This window comes from Notolabrus celidotus, chromosome 15, assembly GCF_009762535.1.
Source record: "Notolabrus celidotus isolate fNotCel1 chromosome 15, fNotCel1.pri, whole genome shotgun sequence".
Taxonomy (NCBI): Eukaryota; Metazoa; Chordata; class Actinopteri; order Labriformes; family Labridae; genus Notolabrus; species Notolabrus celidotus.
This window is the reverse complement of record NC_048286.1, coordinates 33,179,583-33,203,756: the sequence shown is the minus strand read 5'-3', so window position 1 is coordinate 33,203,756 and position 24,174 is coordinate 33,179,583. Positions and strand designations below refer to the sequence as shown.

At 42.5% G+C, this 24,174-nt stretch overlaps 1 protein-coding gene across 4 annotated transcripts; it reads right to left on the bottom strand.

Moving 5' to 3' along the window:
* Window positions 1-293: 293 nt before the first annotated feature.
* On the bottom strand, window positions 294-23,193 carry LOC117826904 (WD repeat-containing protein 37). Of its 4 annotated transcripts, none has more exons than XM_034703323.1 (15): window positions 23,172-23,193; window positions 22,849-23,021; window positions 20,999-21,167; window positions 18,867-18,963; window positions 17,200-17,295; window positions 17,040-17,104; window positions 11,368-11,503; window positions 11,043-11,114; window positions 9,542-9,586; window positions 9,314-9,390; window positions 8,985-9,225; window positions 7,382-7,523; window positions 7,146-7,280; window positions 6,875-6,989; window positions 294-6,776 (listed from the first exon to the last, which is right to left on the bottom strand). In XM_034703323.1, exons 3-15 carry the CDS (start codon window positions 21,134-21,136, stop codon window positions 6,645-6,647), a joined length of 1,491 nt encoding a protein of 496 aa, XP_034559214.1. In that variant the 5' UTR covers window positions 21,137-21,167; window positions 22,849-23,021; window positions 23,172-23,193; the 3' UTR covers window positions 294-6,644. The 4 variants fall into 4 exon arrangements, with proteins under 4 accessions (XP_034559214.1, XP_034559216.1, XP_034559213.1 ...); XM_034703325.1 differs by having other exon boundaries at window positions 8,985-9,222; window positions 23,172-23,192; XM_034703322.1 differs by having other exon boundaries at window positions 22,859-23,021; window positions 23,172-23,190.
* Between the last annotated feature and the right edge of the window lie 981 nt (window positions 23,194-24,174).

Here is a 24,174-nt window from a genome sequence, read left to right as displayed (position 1 = left end):
CTTTAATCTCTGAATTCTTACATTAATCTCAGGATTCTGAATGACTCATAATTCTGACTTTAATCTCAGAATTCTGAGATTAATCTCAGAATTCTGCCTTTTTTCTTCAAATTAAAGTGTCCCTAATCCTCCTCAGTATTTGCCTTTAAGTGCTCCTAACAGTAAACAGTTATTTTAAGGGCTGGAAAACTTTGCATCAGATGCTTTTTGATGGCAGTGAACTTTTTAAGACTTCTTCTGAATCCATTACAGACAACAAGACAATCCCAAAAAAATCACCCAACAACAAAACCTTCAAACAGCAGGAATGGTTTATTTTGATTTTACAAGCAAACGCTTGTTTTCCGTATTACACAGCTCTAATCCGGTCACGTCGACCCGACAGGTTTCCTTTCTCTTTTCTGAGCACTGAGCTGTGGTGTTCGTTACATCAAACACTTTGAGCGAAAACAACACTGTTAAATTCAAAGAGCCACATTCAACACGGCTTCACGACGGTGCGGTTCAGACGAGGTGACCTGTGATGGAACGTTTGGGTTAAAACAGGTGAAGTATGAACAACAGAGCGGCTCAGTGCGGGTGGAGTTTGAGACCTTTTCTTTTTTTTAAACTTTCTTCAGTGAAGAAAAAACAGAAGTGGGAAAACTAGAGTTCAAAATATTATCACACAAATACAGTTTTCAAATAATCACGAAAACAAAATGTCTCATTAGTTAAACCAGGGGTGACAAACACGTCCACGGGTTAGCTCCCATTTCATCACAGCTGGAGTGCATTCAAATGAAATAAGTCCTTGTACACTTCAGGAACTTTTGGCAGATAATAGAATATAAATAAGAGCTATATGTGAAATATATACAGTATTTAACTTGGGCTGTGTGCAGCACCGGGGCTTCAGTGTGTTACCTGTCAGTCACAATGACTCTGAAATGTTGTGTTTTGTCTCTTTGGGCGGGACAGAAAGTTTGAAGTGATCTGTATAAACCCCACAGGTGGAGTGAATACTAAAGTGACCCCAGAAGTTGGAGTAAAAAGATCACCGTTTTCCAGATATTAAAATGAGACGAGCCGCCACAGCCACACCTTTTGAGTTTTGTACACGACACAGACTTGTTCCCCTTCCGGTGGAGGTAACTCTTGATAGACCCCTGGGAATTACATCTGAATGGCGGACTTCCTGTTGGTTTCACTAAATGAGTCAGAGACTTATTTTTAAAGGGCTGGGCTCAATACTGACATCGGCCTTCCACCGGATCCGTCTCTGATCCGCTGGGGTCCGGCTCTGTGCTCTCTCGTCGGAGCAGGGCCGCCGGACAGCTGGAGTCATGTGACCCGAGGTTTTCCCCTTGTTTTGGTGCCTGACTTCCTGTCCCACTCCATCTGCAATAGAAGTCTTGTGTATCTGATCCGGAGGACTCCGACCTGCTGTATCAGAGATGCCAGGAAGGCAACGGAGCGGATCCAGTGGAAGTTAACACACTGACTAGAATAGTGACCTATCTGATCTGGTTCTGTGACGGATCGGACGTGGATCTGGTGGAATTTGGCCGTGATCTATCAGGGGTTGAATTTTTTAGATGAAATAGGAGGCGCTGCTGAACCATTTAGCCACGCCCACTGACAAAATCACGTCAATCAATCGCCTTATTTTTTTAATGTCACGCCCCTCAAAAAGTACCTGTTTCACTTTGGCGATGCCTCACCATGTCAAGACATTAGCTTTGGGAACGTTAGGTGAATTTAATATTTTGTACCCGATAATTCAACTAATCAACAGACATTAAATCATCACCCCTGGTATGACTAACAACAGTGAGTGTTCTCTGAGTGTGAAGCCTTTAAGAGATCTAAAATCATATATTATGAAGTCAATAACAAGTTTAAAACAAAACAAAGGATCAGGTGGAGATGGAGTTTACAGAGACTAACAGACACTGCTTCAGCTGTAGAACAACAAACCCCCACATGACACACTCTCTTTATATATTACAATTTATATGATACAAATGTTAAGTTTTAAAAAGAGGAGAGAAACACTTTACATTCACCTTTTGATAAGCACTGTCATCACTTTGTTTTATTCTAGCCAAATATTTCAACAGAAGGTGTCGTCTAAAGATTTCTGCAGTTAGAAATGAACAAACAGCTTAAAATGTTAAAACTGATCGGAGACACATCGGAGAGTTTGGGCTTCATGTGAGAGAAGGATTGAGATTTTAAGGACTGAGTCAGAAGAGAATCATGTCTATGAATTAAGTTGTAAATTCATGAGAAAAGTGTCATAATTTAAGTCTTCGGTTAGCCTTACAACTTAATAATTTAATTATTAATTTCAACTTTATTCTGTTTTTGAATATTGCTACTTTCTCTCGTTACTTTTTGACATTTTTTAAGGTAGGTAGCGTTTTCACTCTGCACTTCGTTTTGGTAAAATTTTAACTTTACTTAAGTTAAGTTACGACGTTTTTTCAAATGACGACTTTTTTGTTATATTAAAACGCTCTTCTGGTAAAATACGACATATTTCACTGACGACTTTATTCTTGTACATTCCAGACTTTACTCTCGTTAATTTACAACTTTATTCGTTTTTTGAAAATTGCAACTTTATTTAAGTTACTTTTTGACAATTTTGAACGTAAACATTTTTCACTCACCTCTTTATTTTTGTAAAATTGTAACTTTACTTCAGATAAGTTACGTCTTTACTTTTGTTACTTTATGACTTTAATTTTAGACTTTTTTTCCCAAATGCCTTTTTTGCCATTTCTTGCCGATTAACGACTTTATTCAGTTTTTGTAAATTTCTACTTAATTTTTGTTACTTTAATGGTAAACTACTTTTTTCACTTATTACTTTGTTTTCACAAATTTTGAACTAAGTTAATTTATTTAATTTGATACATTGAAAATAATTAAAATCAAATTATGACTTGTTAAATTACAACTTTTTTTTTCCAATAGCAACTTTTTTTCGTAAAATTTTAACTTTACTTAAGTTCAGTTACGACTTCATTTCTCTTACTTTATGACTTTAATTGTATTTTTTGATATTACAACTTCTGTCTGGTAAAATACGACTTTATTCTTGTACATTCCAGACTTTAATCTAATTGAGACTTTACTCTTGTTAATTTACGACTTTATTTGTTTTTTGAAAATTGCAACTTTATTTAAGTTACTTTTTGACATTTTTTAACGTAAACGTTTTTCACTCACATCTTTATTTTTGTAAAATTGTAACTTTACTTCAGATTAGTTACGTCTCTATTTTTATTACTTTATGACTTTAATTTTAGACTTTTTTTCAAATGCCTTTTTTGTCATTTCTAGCTAATCTAAGACTTTGTTCAGTTTTTGTAAATTACTTAATTTTTGTTACTTTTATTGTAAACTAATTTTTTCACTTATTACTTTGTTTTCACAAATTTTGAACTAAGCTAATTTAAAATAATTAAAATAAAATTATGACTTGTTAAATTACAACTTTTTTTTCAATAGTAACTTTTTTTCGTAAAATTTTAACTTTACTTAAGTTCAGTTACGACTTTATTTCCGTTACTTTATGACTTTAATTTTGTGATATTACAACTTTTGCCTGATAAAATACGACTTTATTCTTGTACATTCCAGACTTTAATCTAGTTCAGACTTAAATTTTGTTAACTTAGGACTTTGTTCTGTTTTTGTAAATTGCTACTTTACTTTGTTACTTTTATTAAGTACTATTTTTTACGTAAAATTCAAAACAAAAACTAACCTCATTTAAATTACTTCATATTAATTTATTGAATATGTTTTGTAAAAATCTAATTATGACTGTTTTATTAAAGTACAACTTTTTTTCACTCAGCTTTATTTTTGTAAATTTTAACTTTACTGAAGTTAAGTTACGTCACTTTGACGTTAACTAAAAACGTTTTAAAATTAAAATTGTGCCTTTTTTGTTATATTCAAACTTTTGTCACTCACGACTCGTTTTGCAGAATCACAACTTGATTCTCATAAAGTGCAACTTTTTTTCTCTTATGACTCAATCCTTGTAAAATTTAAATCTCAATCTTTGAATATTACGACATTCTTTCTGTATATTTTCAAACATTATATTTGTCATTTTTTTAAATCCTCAATGTCGCCCTAACTCTCTTATGTTTGTGATAAAAATGTAACTGCTGGATGAAAACTTGTGTCACAAAACGTCAAAACGCTCCACAGATCTAAAGCTAGACTTTCAACAATCAGTTAAAAAGGAACTGTGCTTGTTTTTTCAGAGTCGCCGCTGCAACTTGTGAGGCTTGTGGAAAACACAGGCGTAGAACAACAAAGTACAACAGCTGTACTCTAGTGGAAAAAAACTAGTTCAGCTTTACAACGTTAAACACTTTTTAGACACTGCTTTTTATCCTCACACGGACACACGGACACACACACAGGATTTGTTCTTTTAGGTAGTGAAATCATCAACACACACACACACACACACACACATCATAACAGCCTCTTCATTCACTAGAACGCAGCTTTGGCTGAGTGTTTAAGTGGCAGTGTCAAAGCAAAGCAGGCGACAGCAAACACATCAAGACACTCCTTTGAGATGTCGCTAGTTTTTAAAGTACCGTAACAGACGGGACGCTGACAGGATCCCCACAACAGTGTTCACACACTACAGACTAAAGGGCACTGCGTTAGAACAGAAAGAAACGGCGCTGTTTTTTACAATCATGTCAAGTAAAGGAGCGAGTGCAGGGCTGGGCAGCCGGGGGAAATCTTTCTAAGCTCGCATCAGCTGCTGAATATTTCAGCAAGTTCTTGTTGGATGAGATCAGATTCTGTGAAATGATACTTTCCGGTGAGTAGAATAACTTTGCTACAGAACAAGCAGATCCATTTTATGTATCTGCTTTAAGTGCTCTTACATGAGAACTCACTCTGTAACACTTATCGTTGGAACGTGTTTTTTTCTCAGAGCTGATGACCGATGAGCGGTTCATACGTGAGCCGTCTTTTATTCTTCTCGTCTGTGTTGAGAAACGCACAAAGAAGGATTAAACTGACACTCGAACTTTCACAGCAACGCTACCTGCAGAGAGGAGTTTCAGTTCTGTCGTTCTACTAAAGACGAGGATGTAGAAACCTCTCCGGGTCTTTGTGTTCGGTGTGGAAGTGTGCCTCCTGCTGTCATGTGACCGTTACACAGCAGCTGTTTGTGTTAAGAAAAAAAAAGTGCATGACTCATCAAAGAGAGACTTCTGGTCCAGCTCTGATTCTATGACGAGTGAAAGTGTAGCCAACACGTGCGCTGTAAGGTTTCCCCACTGCGTGACGATGTACCCGGGGCGGGGAGGGGAGGAGTCAATTGAACATGTGGAATACCCTTTCTTAATGACATTACATCAGCTATCTGTTCCCTCTATCTGAGGTTAGAGTATATATGAGTTGTACAAGTGTGTCCCGCCCCGCCTCCTACAGTTTCTCTTCTCTGTTTAAAGAGACGCCCAAATACCTTTCCCCTCGCGTATCACCTGCAGGGCGTGTCCTAGAAGTGAGAAGTGAGAGGAGGAGAGCGTCAAGAGTTCATCTAAATCACTGACCGCGGATGCGATCCTGAACTCGGGCGCCCCGCCCAGGTACCATCTATGTGTGGGGAACACAGCTGGAGATTTGTGCAAAACAAAAAACTTTCAGAATAAAATTCAGGAGGAAAAAATCTGATCTTAAAACGATCTAAGGACCAAAGGGTCAGGGTTAGACGACCTCAGGAGGTGTTAGAGGAACTAAATATTTAACACAGGTTTCTCAGATACCCCTTTTCGACAGAGGCAGTTTCAGGGCCGGTTCGGAGCCGGTGCTCAATTGAGAACTGGTTTTTCATGTTTCGACTGCGAGTGAACAGACTCCCGGCCGGGAAAACTGGTCCCAGAGCGGATCCAACTCTTTGCTGGTCTAGAACCGCGAACCGCTTACGTCAGGGGCGAGGTTGTCGTGATCAAAAACACAAACCAAACGTGTTCAACCAGCTCCGAACCAGTGCGAGCACCAGCCTGGAAATACAACCCGGTTCACGTTGGTCGAAAAGGTAAAAGAGAATCTGGGGTTATTTTTAGTCGTAACAATCGAGAAAAATTCACATTTCAACACATTAAATCTCAAAAACAACTAAAATGTTTAGAGCATCAGACCGCCGAATCCAATTACTACCCTGCTGATGATGCAGCACCCCACTTATCAAGCTCCTCTGCAGCAGCCACGTGTAATTGTGCTTATAAGTTTGAACTTAAAAGATAAAGAGCGTCCTGTGGAACAACTCTGAGCCGAGTGAACACATTCATCTTCTTTTTTTTTTAAAGGTGTAAAGGAAATGTTAAAACAAACGTGTGTGCATTCTAGGTGGTGAGACAGAGTGAGAAAGATGCGGTAGGTAGGCCTCAAGAAGCTTAAAGCGTCTGATCTGGACCTCCTGTGGACTTTGTTCGTCTCACAGCACTGGTTAAAAAAACAGAACAAGAAGAAGAAGCATGAAACTTAAGTCTTTAAAGCCACCTTTAAAGGCCGCTGGATGTGAGTGTTTGATGCTCCTAAGACAGACTCTGGGTGGAGTTTCACTGTAAGGTGCCAGGAGGAGGAGGAGGAGGAGGTGGGGAAGGTCATTTCTCCTGCAGCAGGGCGGGGATGTTGATGTTCCAGCCGATAGCTTGGCGGTCGAAGCCGCAGGTGAAAAGGTTGCAGGAGGTGTTGTCTTCACACCAGGCGGAGCAGCACACCATCCGCCGGTGACCCTGAACCAGGAAATGACAGAACAGTGATGGTGGGCATTTTCTAAATGTTAAATCTATTCCACAGTACAAACTCAAACCACAGTAAACAAATGACACACCTGTCTGTTGCTTCGCGGGAGGCGAGCCAGTCGCACCCCGGACATGTCGAACAGCCGGACCTGCCGATTGTCGTGAGGAAGAGCGATGATTTTCTGGTTCACAGACACGCTGATCCTGGACAGAACAAGAAGGGACGCAATAAGGCAACAGAGGAGGTCAGATTCACAGTGTATTACATGAAACTAGAAGAGTGTGCTGAGCTGTTACAGCTGATAAGGTCGTGGTCAAAGCACCAGTTTAATGTTTGACATGTTTAATGTCTCAACAGACCTGTTGACAGCAGAGTCAGTGCGGATGGTTGCAATGGGTGACCTCATATTCTTCAGGTCCCACACTTTGACGGTCCGATCGTCGCTCCCGGACACCACGTTGTCTCCCACCGTGAAGACAGCAGACGTCACCGTGCTGCAGGGGAGGAGGACCATTAGAAAACCTTCAGGATAAAAGAACCCTTACGACTCTGTGTGTGTGTGTGTAAGTGTGTGTGTGTGTGTGTGTATACTGACTCTGTGTGTCCCTGGAACACGTTGACAGAGTGGATGGACGGGTCTCTGAAGTCCCACAGTCTGAAGGTGGTGTCTCTGGAGGAAGTGACCACCAGTCGCTGGGTGGGGTGTGTGCAGCAGTGGGTCAGCTCTTGGTCATGGCCTGAACACACACACACACACACACACACACACACACACACACACACACACACACACACACACACACACACACACACACACACACACACACACACACACACACACACACACACACACACACACATTTGATAAAGCTTATAGTTAGAGCTGGATCAGGCTTGGACCAGCTCTTAGTTATGCTGCTATAGGCTTAGACTGACACACTGGGATCCTGTCTTTCCCTCTCTCTCCTCTCTCTGCCTGTCTCTCACTTTAACTCTTCCTGTCCCATTAAAGTTACTAACATAGACCTTTCTGGAGTCCCTGAGCTCCCTTGTCTCGTAGGTTCCTCTGGATCTCTGCTGTAGATTCCTTTTTTGGGTCTGTTATTCATCCTTTCTTTCTTTCTTTCTTTCTTTCTTTCTTTCTTTCTTTCTTTCTTTCTTTCTTTCTTTCTGTCGTTCCTTGGTTGCTTCGTTCCGTCCTTCGTTCCTTCCTTATCTTTCTTTCCTTCTTTCTCTCTTTCATTCCTTTTTCCTTTCATTTCTTCCTTCCTTCTCTTTCTTTCATTCCTTTTTCCTTCCTTTCTTTCTTTCTTTCTTTCTTTCTTTCTTTCTTTCTTTCTTTCTTTCTTTCTTTCTTTCTTTCTTTCTTTCTTTCTTTCTTTCTTTCCTTCCTTCCTTCCTTCCTTCCTTCCTTCTCTTTCTTTCCTTCTTTCTCTCTTTCATTCCTTTTTCCTTTCATTTCTTCCTTCCTTCTCTTTCTTTCATTCCTTTTTCCTTTCTTTCTTTCTTTCTTTCTTTCTTTCTTTCTTTCTTTCTTTCTTTCTTTCTTTCTTTCTTTCTTTCTTTCTTTCTTTCTTTCCTTCCTTCCTTCCTTCCTTCCTTCCCTCCTTCCTTCTTTCTCTCTTTCATTCCATTTTCCTTTCATTTCTTCCTTCCTTCCTTCCTTCCTTCCTTCTCTTTCTTTCCTTCTTTCTCTCTTTCATTCCATTTTCCTTTCATTTCTTCCTTCCTTCCTTCCTTTCTTTCTTTCTTTCATTCTTTTCTTCTTTCTTTCTTTCTTCATCCTTTTCTTATCCCGTTCTTTCCTTCTGTCATTCCTTCACCATTTCTTCTCCTCTTTTTCTTTCTTCTGGTCTCCCTCTCTTCTCTCTTTTCATAGACCTTTCTGGAGTCCCTGAGCTCCCTTGTCTCGTAGGTTCCTCTGGATCTCTGCTGCTGTGGACGTGCCAGACTCCAGCTGCTACAACTACTACTATCCGTCTCCCCACTATCATCTCTCTCTCTCTCTTCATCTCCCTCTATCCCTCTCTCCAACACGGTCTCAGCAGATGTGTGTCTAACATGAGTCTGGTCCTGCTGGAGGTTTCTGCCTGTTAAAGGAAGTTTGTCCTTGCCACTGTAACTTGCTAAATGCTGCAAAGTGCTCTGCTCATGGTGGATTAAGATGAGATCAGACTGAGTCCTGTCTGATGTCTTACCTGTGAGTGAGTGGACCAGCTCTGAGGTCTCCACGTCGTACAGGTTGGCGGCTCGGTCCCACGAAGCCGTCACGACCTGTTTACCTCCCACCAGCCAATCAGCGGCGATCACCACTCCCTGGTGGCTGCGCAGAGTCGTGGTCGCCACTCGGATGGAGGGACAGTCGTTTGGACCCTCGATCTCACCGTCGGCCTCGTCTTTGTCTGAGAAGTCTACGTCGTCTTCGCAGGGGGTCTGCTGCTGACGGAGGGACCAAAAGGAAGTGTCAGACGCATTACAAAGAGGCGGGATCACAGTGACACATACGCACAGTGGTGCCGATGCTTACATTGATATCAGCAACAGGCTGAGGAGTCGGCAGCTGCACCATGTACCTCCAGATGTGAGCTGTCTGGTCTCCAGAGGCTGAGGAGGAGAGAGGCGTAGCAACGAGACTGTTACAATAAACACCAGAGAGTGGACAGACACGCCACCGTTCGTGTTCGCATTTATACTCTGCAGCTGCTGCAGTAAAACCTCAGAGGACTTTGGGAATGTTGTAGTTTTGGATCATTACCTGTCAGAGCCATCTGTTCAGTGGGGTGGAACTTGATGGAGTTGACTGTGGAGACAGAGACACAGATATTTCAACAATCGTCATAACGGACACGTCTTCTGCTGCTGACCTTTAGTTCTCGAGTGGTTTTCTATTATTTTAAGGCCATTTTTAACGGAGTGCTTTTACTTTCTTAAAGCCAAATTCCACCAGATCTGTGTCCGGTCCGTCTAAGATCCATCACAGAAACGAATCTGATTGATTTAGATTCTAGTGAATGTTTTAACTTCCACTGGATCCGCTCCGTTGCCCAAGACTTCTATTGTTGCCGGATGCCGGAGCACGACGCATCAATCTCAACAGAGCAGATGGAGCGGGACAGGAAGTCAGGTTTCACCAAAACAAAATGAAAACATCCGGTTAATTTTCAGAATAAAACACTCTGTGTTCCATCTATTCTTTCCTACATTGCTACCTTTCTCCCTCACTTTCCTTACCTTGCTTCCTCTCTCACTCCTTCATCCTTTCCTTCAACTTCATCCCTAGTTTCCCCCACCCTACCTTTATCCTGTTTTCCTCCATCACCTTTTTCTTGATGTTGAAAAATAAAGCTCATGCTGAAGCACCAAAAAACCTGCAGTTCCTTGAGTGTCCACTTGAGGCTGACTCCAAGAGTGAGTCAGACCGCATTAGACTCTGTGTTAAATGTTACTTTTCAAGGCCTGGTGCAAAAAACAAGGTTATGTCTTTATTGTTCATAAATGTAATTTAATCGCAAAAAATAAACAAAGGTGATTTTTTAAAATATTTCTTGAACATTTTGATGATTTTAAGATATTTATAATGAAAACATCCGGTTAATTTTCAGAATAAAACACTCTGTGTTATCACCAGATCGTATTTCACATAACTACAACAACAAACCAAAGTCATGATGAGCGGAGCCAGGTCTGGAGTCAACAGGTCAGAGGACTTCCACCAGATCCGTGTCCGGTCTGTCTCTGATCTGTGCTCTCTCATCCGTCACAAACATGCACTATAATGACCGTTTATTGTATAGTGCAAGCAGCTACTTTGCAAAGCATGCTGGGATACGCAGCAACCTGGACCGGGCTGGCGGCGCCACTGTCCAACAGCTGTTCTCCCTCATTGGCGGTGCAAGTCTCTGCGAGTTCGTCGTTTGTTAGACGGAGTCCTGAGGAAATGCTACATACAAATTCATGCTAGTTTTCCGTGACTACCAACCTTAGCTTTAATGTAGTTAGCATTCTTATTTGTTTGCTAACACAGCTTTAAGACGCTCTACAGCCACCGTCTGGCGGGAACACCGTATTACAACTAGGCACCGGTAAAAACTATGAAAAATTGTACTTTTACAAAGTGAACAAATATTTGAAAATCATTGCCCATCCTTAATATTTACAGATTCAAAGCAGCTCAGAAAGCCCTGAAGAAAGGCTCCTTCTATGACCAAAGGACAGACATGCATTCTTATAAATGTGTCAAATATTACAAACTCTACCTGATCCTTGATGGCCCATGTATTTGAGAAGGCACTTCCCGGTTTCAATGCTCCACAGCATCGCGGAGTGATCTGTTGAGACACAATTAGGACACAAAGGAGGGATGACTAAACTCAATGGCAGTTTTAAAGTGCATGCCTGATGAACACAGACTCATTCTCAGGCTGATTCTACTGTGACATTAAGTGATTTCTTTGTCTCCTGCTATTCTTTTTCAATTTAACAGCATATTCACAAAGATGACCGACATCAAAACATGAAGACAACAAGTAAAAAACGCGTGCAGAGCAACAAGGAAATGACAAAAAGAAAACTGTTGAATACCTGCAGACGCAGTGCCGAGCACCACAGGCTGTGTCCTGGTGACGCTGAGGTCCCAGATGCCGTCCCTGTGGCCCACATACTCTCTGACCAGCTGGCACACCGCTCTGGACGTGGTCGCTTTGAAGCTGGACACAATCTGACACCGACATCAAACCCGCGTTAGTGGAGAAGAGGATCACAAACATGGACTCAACCTAACAGGGCTCCTACACGCCGTTACGTTTTTTAAAGGCAACACAGGCATGCCATTTAAATCTCTGTGGAAAAAAAGTGGGCGTGGCCTCCATGATGCTTCTGACCACTGTTTTTGAGGCCTTGAATATTCTGCATTTTTACAATTGCATTCTTGTTTTTTTAAGAGGCAGAAGTGACCAAATTTAGACCAGAGGGCGGACACTCGTTGAGATGGTTGTCCCAGTTGCAATATCAAACTCTGAAATGAAACCTGCCGTATCTCCTTTGTTTCTTCTTCCAAACATCTGATCATTTCTGAAAACTTTTCAGGATGGGGTGCGTGTGTGAACGCAAAAAGCCACACTAAAGCCGCCTCATACTCGTCTGTGGTCGCCCTTATCTTCTGATCCACTCGTTCGATGATACTGTGAATATATCTGATAACAAGGAGCCATCATCCGTCTTCAGGAGTTCTTTTCACGTCACGTCTTTGGAAATCTCTGGCTGTGATGGACACGTGTGAACGAGAAACTAACAGGAGGGCTTGTGTGAAAAGGCTGAGTTCCTTAATGTCTGCCGACCAAGCAGCAACTTCCTGCCGCGAGAATGGATGCCAATGGGGAAGTGTTAAAAACTGCAGTTCCTTGAGTGTCCGCTAGTACCGGGAACCACATACACACCCATTCAAAACAGCAGAAATAACATGTTTACAGCCTGGTTTAGTCTGAAGAGCTAATTTCTCGATCGGCACGCAAGTATTAAGATTACGAGTTTTCCATAATGAGAGGCTCAGCTGACTTTACTGACAGGCGGGAACTCTGTAACTGTTAGCGAGGAGGCTAAAGGCCCGCCTCTTTACCTCACACTAGCTTGGACGAAGTTGGGTTGAGTTCAGCGAGTTCAGTTCCAATATGGCGCCCACCAACGACTGGCTTCAAAACTGCGCTTCAGGATCAGATGGGTGACGTCACTGATGCTACATCCATTTATTATGCTGCCGACTAATATTTGAAGCCAGTTGAGTCGCCCCCTGCTGGCCACGAATAAGAATGTAGGTTCAAGGCATTCTGCAATGACTTCTCTTTTAAGACATGGAGGCGACGCCCACTTCTTTATCATTGGCTGTACCACAAACATTTTAATGTCTGGAGATGACAAAATTGTACTTCTCCAGCCTCTGAGGTGCCGTGTAGGAACCCTGGTCAGATACCGGGAGGAAGCGGGGCAGCAGAACTGAGAAGCTGCTTAGCAGGGTCCTTGTTAGGCCAGGAGCCAGGTCCATCATGCTTCAGGATGTTCTCTGCTACCGTTTCCACCATTAATACCAGCTGGTGAGTTTATAAAACCAATCCCAACATGGCCCCCTTTTTCAAATAAGTGATTTTACCAGGATGTCAGAATTAAGGAGTTGGTGGTCTACTGCGAGAGTTGGTGTCTAAGTCAGTAGTTGGTGGTTTTACTAAAAGGAGATGCTGGTCTGCCATAGGAGTTACTGGTAACCTACATAGGTTGCTAGTCTCTACAAGAGCTGCTGGTCTACCACAGGAGTTGATGTCTATCTCAAGAGCTGCTGGTCTACCACAGGAGTTGATGTCTATCTCAAGAGCTTCTGGTCTACCACAGGAGTTGATGTCTATCTCAGGAGCTTCTGGTCTACCACAGGAGTTGATGTCTATCTCAGGAGCTTCTGGTCTACCACAGGAGTTGATGTCTATCTCAGGAGCTTCTGGTCTACCACAGGAGTTGATGTCTATCTCGGGAGCTTCTGGTCTACCACAGGAGTTGATGTCTATCTCGGGAGCTTCTGGTCTACCACAGGAGTTGATGTCTATCTCAGGAGCTTCTGGTCTACCACAGGAGTTGATGTCTATCTCAAGAGCTGCTGGTCTACTGTAAGAGTTGGTGTCTATGTCAGTAATTGGTGGTTTGACAACAGGAGTTGGTCTCTATCTTCTGGCCTACCCCGGGAGTTGCTGGTCTTCTAAGCAGAAGGGTCAACTTTTGTAACCAAGTAAGTGCTGGTGAGATGCGCTCTGAAATTAAGGTTGTGGCGCAAGAATCAGCATTAGTGGACACAGGCCCTTCAAATTTGTATAGTCACACAAATTTAAAAGTTGGAGAGGATTATCCAAAGATATGGGAGAGTGGAAAAGTAGTCACATTTAAGATATAGAGATCATCTCAGGCTTAAATTGAAGCTTATAAAAACGGGAGGTTTTAAAGTGATATTGACCATTAAGTACATTAATGCATCATTCACACAGTAATCTTTGTCTTTTGTGAATTTTGTGGATGATAACATAAATTCTGAGTTTGCATTATCTTGATAAGGGGCATTTTTCACGGGCTCGGCAGCTAAACCGCCCTACGAACTGAAGTTGGTCTCCTAATTTATCCATCGTCTTGTCTAAAAGCCCAAAAATACAGTGAAAAATCAGAATAAATAAAGGGTTGTTTAACCCAAAAAGTCAGGAGTGGCTGTTTTATTTCTCTGATGAGCAAAGACACGGGCGGATTGGAATTAAGAGTTTAAAAATGTAGCAGAAAACATCCGGAGGGGTTGGACCTGACTCCCGGCAACAGTATGCCAGGGCTAAGAAGCTTTGGTAGACTTCAGCATTATTCATATCAATCCAGGGTTTAAGAGGTTTTATCATAGAAAGACAACTTGTGTTTATTTTAATATTTTTGAGGTTGAGGTCGTTGTTTACTAAACCAATCAGAAGCCTCAAGTTCTGTTCCATTCAACTCAGATCTGGTATCAACAGGAAGGTAGACACATGAATTATAAGTACTGTTTATTATATTCATCATACGCAAAACCGCAATGAATAAAAAAAACTAGAAGGGGAAGGATGGGGCAAATAGTTACTGAGTTACTGTGGGACAGGAGGAATTCATCAGTAGGTATTACAGGTTGTATCAGACTTTGGTAAAGGTGTTTACATTAAAGATGGGGATGATACAAACTGGACTCTTGGTTCGTTTTGGACACAGACCACTAAATAAGTTCCAACTGAAAGGAATCGAGAGAGCACAAAGAACAACATCAATGACCCGGGTACAAACACAGCCGAGCATTTCCCCTTAAAGACGTACAAAGTGATCGGATGAATCGGACACTGAGGATGTGATGAACCAGCGGTGGCTGGTTGTTAGCAAAAGCGGCGTTGAGGGTGGTGAAAATAAAACCATGGGAGAAATTCATCTCTGAACGTTGATCTAACGGGTTACATTTAAAAATAATAAGTGTTCAACATGGGGAACCTTTGAAAAAATGCAAAGCGCCACAATGTAAGCTTTGCATGTCTGGCTAAGCACCAAGCAGTTAATGCTCTACTCAGTCTGCCAAGACCACATCACAGTTCACTTGTTATGAATAAAGTTTATCAACTTCTGTTAAAGGGCAACACATCGCCTTTATATCACTCTCTCTTAAAACCTCCAGACTCCATTACCAAAACCTGTACTTCTATTTACAACACAGGAGTCGCTGGTCTATTACAGCAGCTTCTGGTCTATTACAGGACCTGTTCATTTACCACAGGAGTTGCTGATCTGCCACAGGAGTTATCGGTCTTCTGCAGGGGTTGCAAGTCTCTCTACAAGAGTTACTGGTCTACCATAAAAGCTGCTGGTCTACAACAGGAGTTCCTGGTGTATTACAGGGGATGCTGATCTGCCATAGGAGTTGCTGGCACTCTACAGGGGTTGCTAGTCTCTCTACAGGAGTTGGTGGTCTACCACATGAGTTACTGGTCCCCATAGGGGTTGATAGTCTCCCTACAGGAGTTGCTGGTCAACCACAGGAGTTGCTGATCTGCCATAGGAGTTACCGGTCTTCTACAGGAATTGCTAGTCTCTCTACAAGAGTTACTGGTCTACCATAAGAGCTGCTGGTCTAACACAGGAGTTCCTGGTGTATTACAGGAGATGCTGATCTTCCATAGGAGTTACTGGTCTTTTACAGGAGATGCTGATCTTCCATAGGAGTTACTGGTCTTTTACAGGGGTTTCTAGTCTCTCTACAGGAGTTGGTGGTCTACCACACGAGTTACTGGTCCCCATAGGGGTTGATAGTCTCCCTACAGAGATTGCTGGTCTACCATAGGAGTTGCTGATCTATCACAAGAGTTTCCTGACTACCATAGGAATTGCCGGTCAACCACAGGGATTGCTGATCTTCTACTTGGGTTGCTGGTCAACCACAGGAGTTGGTGGTCTATTACAGGAGCTACTGGTCTACTACAAGAGATGGTGTCTATGTCAGTAGTTGGTGGTTTTACTAAAAGGAGTTGCTGGTCTACCACAGGAGCTGCTGGTCTAGAACAGGAGTTGATGTTTATCTCAGGAGTTGGTGGTTTTTACTACAGGAGTTGGTCTCTATTTTCTGGCCTACCCCTGGAGTTGCTGGTCTACCACAGGAGTTGCTAGTCTATTACAGACTTTGCTGTTCTCACACAGGAGTTGATGTCTATCTCTGGGGTTCTTTGTCTACCACAGGAGTTGCTGGTTTACCATAGGAGCTGCTAGTCTACTAAAAGAAGTTGCTGGTCTACCACAGGAGTTCATGGTCTACCAAGTTAACTAACAGATAGATGACACAAGGTAATGTATTTTATTGTCAATAGACCCCGCCCCCTGGGTCCAGGGTCAATGCACAGGGTCATTGTTGTGCTGTTTTGCTCATGGAGTCAGGGTCTTTGGAGAGAGCGATGAAATTATGTGAATGGTTTTTGGGTTTAAAAAGGACTTGACCAATGAAACTATCTCTCTGTTGTCCTTTGAGAAATATATTGAGACATTTTTAACAGCAAAATATGATGTGGCTAGCAGTTTCCAGCAGAATACACGCTCTGTCTTAACATAGGAATGATCTAAAGCAGCTGAAAATGGTCCTTCTTCAGTGTTTTATTAATCAAGGCATAAGAAGCATCTTGAGGTAACACCTGTGTGATGTTAATGATGTCTCCATAGTGTACCATTATGTGAATGCCAACAAGAAGCTAAATCAAAACCAAAAGGTGGTGCAACTGAAAAGGCCAGTTAGTGAGATATAAAGTCGTGTTTTATCTCACACAGATAAAAAAAAAAGCTCAGAGTCCTACATTTGAATGACCAAGTCTCTCGGGGAGGGAGGGTCCACTCCCTGGCTGGGCTGTTCATACATATTGGCACACAAGGGGGGAGAAATCAACAAGTTACCCATGAGTCTCCACCCCACAACTCCCAGCTGGTTACGCTGAAGTTGCGGGATCCAACTCTGGCGTGGCAAGAGTTTGACCGCGGCTTCGAGTGAAAAGGAAGGGTGGGAAGAAAGACAGCAGATCCACTTTTTAAACACTCAAAGGTCATGTCGTGAAACACTCAAGTGGAGCCACATTTACCTTTCCCGTGACAATGGGCAGTCCTTGAGGAAGTATGCACTCAAACAAATGTAAAGTACATGTAGCAACGATTAGAAAATATCTGGTTGTGCCTTTTTAGAGAGAGCTCACCTTGCTTGTAGAGGCTTTGTAGGTCGTCTTCAGTTTTTGTGACAGCTGGCTGGTGCTGTGACTCGCTGTGGATCATGAGGAATAATAAAGAGAGATTGAAGAGGATCCCAAGCAGCTGTAGAGAAGCACTTTCAAACCTGAGGTTAACAGCTGAGCTCACCTTTTGTTTTCAGCGCTCCTTTGGCTAAATCGGCCCCTTCGAAAGTCTGTCCGTCTCCAGTCAGGCGATCGTTCAGCGTCTCGATCTCTCTGCGTACTGAGAGTGAAACAGGTTGTGTGTTAGAAAGCTGGAAGCACTAAGGAGCCAAAATGTAGCTTTATTTAACATTACAGTGTTACTTTTCTTGGACTAGGAGCCATGTTAAGATCAAGCTACTTAGACAGAACTTTTTCGAAAACGATGCTTTGAAGGCGCCCTAAATACGGACATTAAATCCCCCCTAAATAGCTATCTAAGCTAGCTTTTTATTCCCTGAAGATGCTGCCGCAGGGTGTCAGACGGAGTGAGTAACCGTACGCAGCTCAAGACATTTTGTATTTAACATTTTGTTTGTAAAAGGACATAATCAGCGAATAGGTATGAGGTACCACTTTGTCCACAGGGGGCGCCAAAATCAACCCAAACCACTAAGTGACAAAAATAGCTGCCGGCACATTCATTGGTCGAATTAGTCGAGTGATGTCATCGCGTGTGGGGACATAACATTATTCTCTAGAGGAGTGAGACGTCTTGCATCCACGCTCTCTTTTCTGACAGTGGCGTGTGCAAAACAGAGACCGGAAGTGTCCGCCGCGTCATCGCTAATTCCTACAGTCCTGGAGCATTTAAAAAAATATATTTTAAAGTTATATTTTTGAGCTTTATCACCTTTATTGACAGGACAGCTGAAGAGAGACAGGAAATGTGGGGAGTAGAGAGCGGGGGAAGACATGCAGGGAATGGCTGACCGGCCGGGAGTTGACCGGCGACCACTGCGACGAGGACTATAGCCTCTATACGTAGGGCGCTTAGACCGCTAGGCCACCAGCGCCCAAGTCCTAGGGCATTTGACTCAACGTATGTCCAGTTTGTTTCATGGGTCGTGGGTCTCCCTTATCAAACCTAAAAGCTGATAGCCAATTAAGAACCATTAAGTAATCCATCCATCCATTTCCTTGTGCTTATCCGGGGTCCAGAGTTTACAGTAGGCTTTTTTCACTTTTACTTTTACTCTAACCTGAGCCTCCTCTGGTCCGGGGCCAACAGGCGTGACCTGCCCGTGGCACCGGCTAATAGCCGGTAAATACCCTGCCGGGGTCGGGTCGCGGAGGTAGCAGTCCAAGCAAATTGCCCCAGACATCCCTCTCCCCAGCAACAATTTCAAGGTCCTCCTGTGGAATCTAGAGGCAATCCCAGACCAGGTGGGATATATAATCCCTCCAGCGAGTTCTGGGTCTTCCCCCAGTTGCACCTGGAACACCTCTAAAGGGAGGCACCCAGGAGGCATCCTAATTAGATTCCAGAACCACATCAGCTGACTCCTTCCGACGCAAAGGAGCAGCGGCTCTACTCCAAGCTCCCTACGGATGTCTGAGCTCTTGATCCGAACTCATTTCAGCCGCTTGTATCCAAGATCTTATTCTTTCGTTCATGACCCACAGCCCACAGCCCATTCAGTAATTGTGATATTTATTGTTTGATAACTCAAGTCATCATTTCAATAACTGATGACTCGTCGACTCTCATCTCGCTGGTTTTTAAGCCCTTTAAAGGAATCTGCAGTTCCCTTTACTTGGCTCGTTTTTGAATAAGCAACATCAGTAACTTCATCCTCCGAGGGGACTTACGTTCCAGGTTTTCTATGTAGAGGTTTTCAAACTCCCTCTCGATCTGGCTGAACAGGTCCAGCAGATTGCTCCTCAGAGACAGAGGAAGCTTGGAATCCTGCAGGGAGAGAAAAAAAGAGTGAGGCCTGTGTTATCGGACACATACTGAGTAGAGGACTGGTGGACTGTAAAGGGTTAAAAAATACTCAAAATACAACAGAAGGTGACCATCTCCCCTCAAAGCTTTGTCCAATATCATGATTCAACATCAGTACTCGGCATAATGCAGGACCCTCTCTCTCTCTCTCTCTCCAGCTGGGTTCTTCCAAAGGAATCAGTCAAGTGTGTTGGCACTGAAAGGCTGATGTTGGCAGCAGAGAGGTTTGTGCCACATTGCACACATCAGGATAATTGCACAGAATAAAGAAAGGCTGTGGCGTGGGGGGAAGGGACACGATCACCAACAGTGTGGACCGTATTCACACGAGTAGCTTCAGCTCTGTCTTGACATCGTAGCGGCACGTCAATTACAAAGCAGGGTCATAGAGCTCAGACTGAAGATAGGGCCGCGTGTCAGAGTGCCAGTGCCAATCCCCAGTCGGCACAGAAGCATCAAGACCGGACCACAGAGCAAGGGAAGGACAGTCTGGAGGAACACAACAAGTTCAAGATGCTAAGTTGACCTCCAAATTCCCCAGATCTAAATCCGATCGAGCATCTGTTGGATGTGTTGTACAACCAAGTCTGATCCACAGAGGCTAAACGTCACACTTCCTAGGACTTACAGGATCTGCTGCTGCTGTCTTACATCAGGCTTCCACCGGATCCGTGTCCGGTCCGTCGCGGCCTGGAGCAGGACCGCCGGACAGCTGGAGTCATGTGACCGAGGTTTTCCTGTGGTAATCACTGAATCAAGGATTCTCCTCCTCCTCCTCTCCTCATCCATGTTGTCTTTCTGGTCCTCTGAAAACCTCTGACCTGTTGACTCCAGGCCTGGCTCCGCTCATCATGACTTTGGTTTGTTGTTGTAGTTAAGTGAAATACGATCTGGTGATAACACAGAGTGTTTTATTCTGAAAATTAACCGGATGTTTTCATTTTGTTTTGGTGAAACCTGACTTCCTGTCCCGCTCCATCTGCTCTGTTGAGATTGATGCGTCGTGCTCCGGCATCAAAAATAGAAGTCTTGTGTATCTGGTCTGGAGGACCAGACCTGCCGGATTGGAGACGCAGCCGGAATGCAACGGAGCGGATCCAGTGGAAGTTAACACATTGACTAGAATAGAAACCTATCAGATCCGGTGGTGTGACGGACCAGAGACGGATTTGGTGGAATTTGGCCTTCAGAGGTCAAGTGGAGTCAACAACCTCCAGGCATTAAAAGTACAAGAGGTGATCACTGTGAACTGCCGAAGCTTCTGCAACTCTGTATATATAAAGTTGATATAAAGGTACAAAGGCGTGATGACATCAGAGCTCTGTTTTGGCGCTGGAGGCTACACAATATTCAATCGGTGTGCACCAATTCTAAATAAAGAAATCACTTTCTAGAACCACCAAACAACTACCAAGCTACACATGTGGAGCTATCTCTAAAAACATCGAGGAGAAACACTACCGTCTCACACATAGAGGGCTGGACACCTGAAACTTACCTCCATCCTCATGAGGGACTCCAGATTGTCAGTAGACTGGGACCAGAGTGAAAACAGAAGGTCATGAGGAAGGGATTATAAGAAAGGTGAGAGGCGGAGGGTGGATTTGAGGATTGCAGACAACCTGAAGCTCAATGTCTGAATCAGGGAATTCTCAGCTCTTGAAAACCAACCTTTGCCCGAGGTAGAGGACCGAGTATAAGGTACTCACACAGCAATGCATCGGCCATCAGGAGCAGGTTAAAACGTGTTTTAAAACCATCTTCTTAAAGTACTGGGTCAGATTAACCTTTCAGTAATCTTGCAGTATTTGTGTTATGCTTGAGAAGCAACATTATAAACCTTCCAAACTGCTGCATTAAAACCTAATTGGCTTAGGCTTACATCCTGAGTGCTTAAGGGTGCTAACAGAAACAGCAGGACAGCGAGCTGATTATAAAAGTGGTTGTGACCTCTCTCTGTTTTATTAATTTCTCTGTGCAGTAAAGGAGCAGTCACCTGTCCCTCCAGCGTGTCCCTCTGCAGGCCAGAGCGGTCCTGCTCGGTGCTGTTGGTCCTGCGGATCGACAGGCTGTGGGACTTCCTCTTCTGCTTGGCCTGACGGGCCGCTGCACTGCTCCCGCTTTCCACCGGCATCCCTTCTTTTGATTCCTGAAGTAACCACAGTCTGAAAGAACGAAGGAGAGGAGGAGATGTATTCAGGGACGGAGGGAGGCGAAAAATAAGACCATCGTGTTGCATTTGGCCGTGGTCTTAATAGTTTGCTTTCATGTGTCCTTAAAAATGTAAAACAACACCTGTAATATGTTTCATTGTCACAGAAATAATCCCATAATCAAAAAGATGTCAAACTTAGAGATGCAACTCCTGATTCTCTTTACTTTATTTGAATATTTGCTTCATTTATTCATTTCTAAATTTATAAAGTTGTGAACGAATGACGTTATGTCGCCTGTTGCAAGACGCTTCAATACTGCTGGTCATGGTGTTTGCATGCAGAGATTCATGGGGATTGAGTCTGTTGAGCCGCTGCCTAGAGGGGCCGATAGAGACAGGAGAGTCCAACAGAGAGAGGCCCGTTAGATCCATCATCTACAGACCGAGTCTCCTGGAGACTTAAATGAGGAGTTTTCTTTCACCTGTTTTCTGTAATATTTGTCATTTTGGTTATTGAGGTGTTTATTGTATTTTTTATTTATTTTTCGTGTATTTTCAATTTATTGAAATGTAATTTTTTGTGTGTGTATTTTTATTTTATTTAAATGTTTGTTTTTTTGTTTTTGTGTATTTCTGTTTAAATGTTTTTTTAATTGAGGTAGCAACAACAAAACATTCAATGTTACAGATATTTTCCTCCTTTTCAATTAAATTAAGAAAAAAAATTAAAAACAAACATACAAGTCAACAGATGTAGTGAGTAACACTAAAAGAACAAACGTTTTTTGTTTAAAGTGTTATTTTATTTTATTTTAATTTTGCGTATTTCTATTTATTTTAATTATGTTTTTTTTCCTTGTTGTATTTTTATTTTTGTGTATTTTTATTGTGTTTAAATGTTTGTTTTGGGGTGTTTTTTGTTTTTTTGTATTTAGGTTAATTATTTGTTTTGTTTTTGTGTATTTATATTTAATTTCAATGTTTGTTTTTATGTTTTTTCTATTCTATTTTAATTTTTGTGTATTTCATTTTTATTCATATTATTTTTTAAATTATGTAAAATTATTATAAACTGGTAATAAACAAGCTAAATGTGACAGAAGTGGTCTTTAAAACAGATTCGGGTCGCCCTTACTGCTCAGCTGAGGCAAATGATCCGGTGTTCCGTAGAGTTCTGCTACTGTGTCAAAATACACCCCAGCCGCGCGACTCCATGAACCCCTACGTCACCATTATAAACTCTGACGGCAGTGTAGGAAAAAGAGGAAGCGTGTTTCTACAGCGTTACAAAAATCACCATAAAGTCACGTTCTTCATGTGTTTGAGTGTTGTTATATAGTCGAGGTGACGATCACTTATAATGCATTGCGCATGCGCAGATATGCAAAGAGCCGCTTTAGAGTACATTTCCATAGGTAGCAGTATTCAATGGAACACCAGAACTGTAAATCCCGTCACTGTGACCTGAAGATGTGAGGGCAACACAAACAAACACGCCTAAGCTAGTTTAGACGAAGACACGTCCCACGACAGTTTATGAATACCCTTCATAATGTCAGTTAGCTGGTGGATTTGAACACAGTGTTAGCCTCAGTCCAGCTCCACAGACTGTAGCGGTTAAGCTAAATGAAGCTACCGTTATAGCTAACGCTAACAGGCTAACGGAAAGACAACCGTCCCAAAACACTGACTTTAACTCACCACGGAGTCCACAGTTAGAAGGGTCTGTTCAGGGAGAGTCTGAGGAGTGTCGTCCTCTGTAACATGTTCCTCAGGGTCCGTGAGAGAGGGTCTGGGTTAGTCCAGGATCCGTGTTGACAGTTCACTAGCTCCAGACGGTAACCAGGCTACTTCCGGCTCGGGGCTTTCACAATAAAAGCCACATTTATTATTGTTTATTACAACTTACATCTTTTTACTCCTCTCTTTATCTCCATACAGTATCATTACATACCCATATATATGTATTTATTTATATTGCTTACCATCTGTCAAAACCAAACCATAATCTCACCTGATCAACCCATCACTGCAGAATAATATCTGCATTCTGCCTGTAATTACAACTATTTACATTTGTATATACCTTACATCAGGGGTTCCCAAACTTTTCAGCCTGCAACCCCCAAAATATAGAAACCAAAGACTCGTGACCCCCACTGTCCCTCAAAGTGATTTAATGTGTCTTCATTTAGCTGGTCTGTAGAAAATGACCCTCCCTATATGAGCATGTGTCTGTGTTTCCTGTGCAGTTATGAATTAACCTGCTGCTACTGATGCTTTAGATAATTCACTGTTCACTAACCCTAAACTTAAGAGTCATCTGGCAACAAAGAAAGGCAGAAAACTCATTACACTTTCTATTTTAAAAAAAATATTTTAAGGTTAGCTACTATTTTTGTCCATCCTTTTACTATAATGGGTAAAATGTACTATTTTTAGATAAACATTCTTGAAGACATCTCACAACCCCCCAAGGGGTCCCGTCCCACACTTTGGGAACCCCTGCCGTACATTTTTACTTTTACTTATTTAAACGTTTTCTCCTTGTGTGCTTATATCCGTGTTGCTGCAAGAACCAAATTCCACCGGGTGATCAATAAAGTATTATCTTATGGAGAGAGTGGGGATGCACCGAAAGGTAAATTCTTGACCGAAAGGACTGTGTACTAACCTCACTAAAATCAAGGATCTCATTGAACATATCAGACCACGAGGGTGCGTCCCCCTAATCTGGCTCAGAGAGATCAGTCCTTTTTTTCTGCGCTCTGTTCTCTGTCTCCAAGCGGGTACTCCGCATCTATCACGGCCTGGATCATTTCTCATGCACGCTGCTTTATTCCCACATCCAAGAAATGATCTTTATAATGTGGATCAAGTACAGACAGTGCAGAGGATCTGAATAGATGTCAGTGAAACGTGTTGACAGACTCTAAGAGTGTACTTTTCATTGTTTTCACTCCATGGTCCGTCTCAACCTCTTTGCTTAGAGGACGCTTTAGTGCTGCGATTAAAGG